We start from the raw sequence: 4,568 nt of genomic DNA, 5'->3' as shown, positions 1-4,568 counted from the left end.
TTTGATTCCAACTTTAGTCCATAGTTTTTTGATGTCTTGTAATATATATATATGTCTTGTGTATGTGTACGGGCATGCCACGTTATTTTGGGCCCAAGAGGTCCATTTATATGTAAGCCTCTAGCCCTAGGTTTTATTTTTAATGGAGTAAAACTAGATTCTCAAAATAAATAAATAAATAAAGTATATATATAACAAGGTTAAGGGTTTTTTTCTCTGAAAAAAATAAAGGTCAAGGATTTAAATAGAGAAGACAATTCATCATTTTCATAATTTACTAAAAATTCTAAATAGAAAAAAAAAAAAGAATAAAAGCATAATTGTATTAAATTTAAAATTGGAAGGATTAGGATTGAGGACTTTAATTTAAGCGTTGGGTATGGAGTTCCGTGCCTGACAGGTTTCGTCATTCTGCTGTGACCACCACTCTCTAAATAATTGCCCACGCGCAGGTTACATGTGGTTTTGACAATGATTAAGTTTAATTTTGCATTATTAGTCTCACTTCTCTTTTTCTAAATTTTTTAATTAATTAAAACCCAAACTATTAGGGGGATTGTACGCGTATCGTTCTACCTATCCTAAAGAAAAAAATAAATAATACGATGAATTAATATATATAAATATTTTTTTTTTCTTTTTCAAGCATAGGAGGGAGCCGATCCATGTCACATCTGAATAAGTTATTCAAATGTGATACAAATCGAAAAAAATTTATGTAAATTCAGTTCATAGATAGACCAAATAAATGAAATTAGAGATTTTTTAAAATAAATTTTGACTTCATTTTTTATTTTTCAAATACATGATTAGAAATATTTTCGTTTCAATAAAAATTTTTAATTTTATTAATTTAGTTCATAAAAGGAGTAACAGGCCTCACACTGGGAAGTGGTATTAAAACTTAAGAGAGAGGACCATCACCATAATTGGGGCCAGCCTAATGTTTAAATATGTGAATACATAAATCAAAATTTTTTAATACAATTAATAACTTTGCAGAAATTTACAGTCACAATGTAGTTTTAAGGTTGAGCTGTCCCTTTGCGAGGAACATAAGCATGCAAGGAAATTGTAAAGTAAAATAACCTTTCTTTGCCTTTGTAGTATTGTTCCCTTCCTAAGATTCTTTCATATACAGAAGCTGATAAAGATATAGGATTCTACGATGCACATAAGCCACAGTCCAATCCCATGGATTCCCATACTTAACCTTTTCTTTCCTGTTTTTCCACCAAGAAACTTTCTTCCTCTTGATTCCTTTTGCATTTCTTTATGTACATAAGTTGAAAACTGTTCCTTTCTGCTTTACAAAGTCCTCCGCCTATATTTTAATGGTTATGGAGGCTCGGCTGCCCTAAGATACTAATTTGCTTCATAAACAACTCATAGCCCACCAGTAGAGTTTCTGCCTGCAAGATATCACAGGTTCAAACCTGATAGTTTTTCATTCCTTTAAGAATGAAAAAGCTGCGGTTAGGTGAACAAAGATGAAATGTTGCTCTTAAAACCAAAATCAACATATTAGACCAACTGAGATGATCTAATATTCTTGGGGGATTTATAATCCTCTTGTTTGAATAACTCCTCACGGGAAGCTTTTCGAAAGAACGCCACACGGGATCTTTTCATTGATTTCAAGCAGCTGATATTACCATTTAGAATTTGCACAGCCTGCAGTTCATTTCCAAATGTGTTTCAATTATTATTTGCTCTTATGCCTACGGTTTTTTTTTTTTGGTAATATAGTGCATACCTGTGCCATTTGAGGCCTCCTTAAAGAAGACTGTTGTATGCACAAAGAAGCAGCCAAAAGCATGAGATTCATTTGTTGAGTGTTATAATCATCAGCAAGAGCAGGATCAACTAACTCTCTAACCTCATTCTTCTTTATCAAAGGTTTTGCCTTTAAAAAGCGAAAGATCAATGTATTAAATGGAGTCTTCCACTTAGGCACTCTCCATAAATGCATTAATTCTGAACAAAAGAAATCATACCCACAAGACAAGGCTTTGCTGAGAGTAATCAAGCGCTCGTCGACCAGTGACTAATTCCAACAGCAGCACACCAAAGGAAAAAACATCAGTTTTTTCATCTACTATTCCATGCATTAAGTACTCTGGCGCAAGGTAACTGTGACATTGAGAAATTAGTTCATGAAATGTTTAATCAATAGGGAAACAACAGAAAAGGCAAAATAAGTCCTAGCTTTAGTAACGAACCCAAATGTGCCCTCAAATTTGGATACAATGTGGTGAGTCCAATGCTCTGGTAGCCACTTTGCAAGCCCAAAATCACAAATCTGATGTAAATATTTAAAGAGCAGAACCATCAATTATCCATATCAGGCCATGAGCTAATTCTCTCCAAATCATTTCTATATTATAAAGTTTTTTTCCTTTACTCAATTGTATCAAATGAAAGTTATTTCGAAAGGGAATTGAAAGGCAGTAAAAGAAAAAGAATAATACCTGAGGCTCAAAGTCTTCTGTAAGCAAAATGTTAGCAGCCTTAATATCTCTATGTATTATTCTTCTCTGGCAACCCTCATGAAGATAGAGTAAACCCTCAGCTGTTCCTAATGCAATTTTATACCTAACATGCCATTTCAATGTCTGTTTGGAACCTACGAAAATGAGAAATTATCAAAAAAATGGAAAGAATTGATTAATTTCATGGATGTTAATGGGATATTTCAAATTTGAACTAAACTAACCATAAAGCAGAGAAGCTAAGCTCCCATGTGGAGACAATTCAAGAACAAGGTGCATTCCTCCTTCAATTCCATAGCCAATTAACTTAGCTGTATTAGGATGATTCACATGAGCCATAATCCCCATCTCGGATAGGAAATCTCCAATCATTTCATCAAGTGTTCCTTTCGTTAGCCGCTTGATAGCCACCAATTTCCCATTTTTCAAGCGCCCTTTGTAAACTTCAGCATAACCTCCCTTTCCTATCAAATTTTCTATCCAAAACAAAAACAAAGATCAAACCTTTATAAGTTCATCACGAAAATGTACAATTTTTATATATATATATATTTTTTTATTTTTGTCAATTAGGCTTTGACTAGGATTTTCACTCCAAATCTCACAGTTTTAGTTTCATAATTAACAGATTAGAAAGCATAAATAGCAATTAGAGAATGCACACCTTGGCTAAAATTGTCGGTTGCAGCTTGTAACTCGGGAAGAGTGAAATTCATTCTTGGGGAATTTAAATTGTAAGAATCAGAATTTGCAAAAAAACTTGGTACCATCTCTTTCATGCTAGAGCTCTTTCTTAATGAGAGCTTTAGGACACTAAGAGGATGCAATGTAGCTAAAGGTTTCTTTGATCTACTTCTTAACAACTGAACAAATCCGCGCCAACGAGAAGCGGGTTTTGGACTTTTATTAGCTTCAAAGTCTGATGTGGGTTCTTTCGAAGAACAACTTTCAGATTCTTCATTTCTAAAGTAGTCTTCAAGAACCCCAACAGGAGAGCTTGTTTCCACCTTTTTCTCCATATCTAAAAGATCAGAAAATTTATAAGGTCAGCTTAACATATTTAAAGAGAGAATTGATATTAACAAATGAAACGATGGAAATTTCACCTGGAGGAAGAATAGAGACATAGAACAGAGTATTGGGTTTTTATTATCCTTTACTATTAATACTTAAAAGTTGATTTTTACTAATATTTTTCTATTGGGTTCTCTCCAACAAAAGAGGAATAAAAATTATTTCACTGATGGATTGGTAGGACAAATTTTAACAGAAAAATGGGGGTAATTAAAACAAGAAGCATGAAACAGAGGAAACTAAAAGAATCTAAATCGAAGATTAGAGCAATTGGAAAGGAAACAAACTGAAAGGATAATTGCAAAGAAGAATGAAATATAAAGCAAGGCATAACAAGTTTGCAAGAAGCAAAAGCTATAACCAGATTACAAAGAGGAGTTGGTTACTGAAACTTTATAAAGAGGACAGAGAGAGACATTCAAATAATACACGAGAACCAAAAAAAAAAAAAAAAAGGAGAAACAGAGGACAACAGGTGGAAGCAATTTCTCTAAATTATCATACATAACATACAAACATAAATAAAAATCATAAATGAAAGAAGAAGAAAGAGTCGGGGGATGAAGAGGAGGGAACAGGGTTTTTGGACAAACCAGGGCAGAGGCAGGCAGAGAAGAGAAGCTGAATCTTTCTGAGATAGAAGAAGCGCAGGGACGTAGCAGAGAAGACAGATGGCAGAGGCAGACATAAATTCACAGTTACTCCAACAATTCACTGCTCATTTCATAAGTGGTCAGAGATTCTTTTTACCGTTTTTATTATTGTACAATTTCATTAATATTTTAGGATCTGTTAAAAAAAATTTAAAAAAAAAAAAAAAGATTTTGTGAAGTTGCAGTGGCTAAAAGATTCTGATTAGGTTCTTATCCGCACCCGATTGGCGACTGAGTCTGATACTGAGCTTCACTGGACGCCGGTCAGAGCCGGTTCTTTTTTGTCTCCCTTCTCTTCTTGGTACGTATTTTTCATGTGGAATTGTTCATGCACGTGCCTTTTTCATAA

At 33.8% G+C, this 4,568-nt stretch overlaps 1 protein-coding gene across 1 annotated transcript; it reads right to left on the bottom strand.

Annotated features, from left to right (window-relative positions):
- Positions 1 to 941: 941 nt before the first annotated feature.
- On the bottom strand, positions 942 to 4,358 carry LOC105650056 (Protein kinase family protein). Its single transcript, XM_012236933.4, has 8 exons — positions 4,160 to 4,358; positions 3,157 to 3,513; positions 2,717 to 2,968; positions 2,472 to 2,626; positions 2,223 to 2,302; positions 1,998 to 2,133; positions 1,757 to 1,906; positions 942 to 1,674 (listed from the first exon to the last, which is right to left on the bottom strand). The coding sequence occupies exons 2-8, from the start codon at positions 3,509 to 3,511 to the stop codon at positions 1,525 to 1,527; spliced, it is 1,278 nt and encodes a 425-aa protein (XP_012092323.1). The 5' UTR covers positions 3,512 to 3,513; positions 4,160 to 4,358; the 3' UTR covers positions 942 to 1,524.
- Between the last annotated feature and the right edge of the window lie 210 nt (positions 4,359 to 4,568).

This window comes from Jatropha curcas, chromosome 5, assembly GCF_041381405.1.
Source record: "Jatropha curcas cultivar XTBG-Jc1 chromosome 5, XTBG_Jcur_1.0, whole genome shotgun sequence".
NCBI classification, from domain to species: Eukaryota; Viridiplantae; Streptophyta; class Magnoliopsida; order Malpighiales; family Euphorbiaceae; genus Jatropha; species Jatropha curcas.
This window is presented reverse-complemented; position numbering and strand designations above follow the sequence as displayed.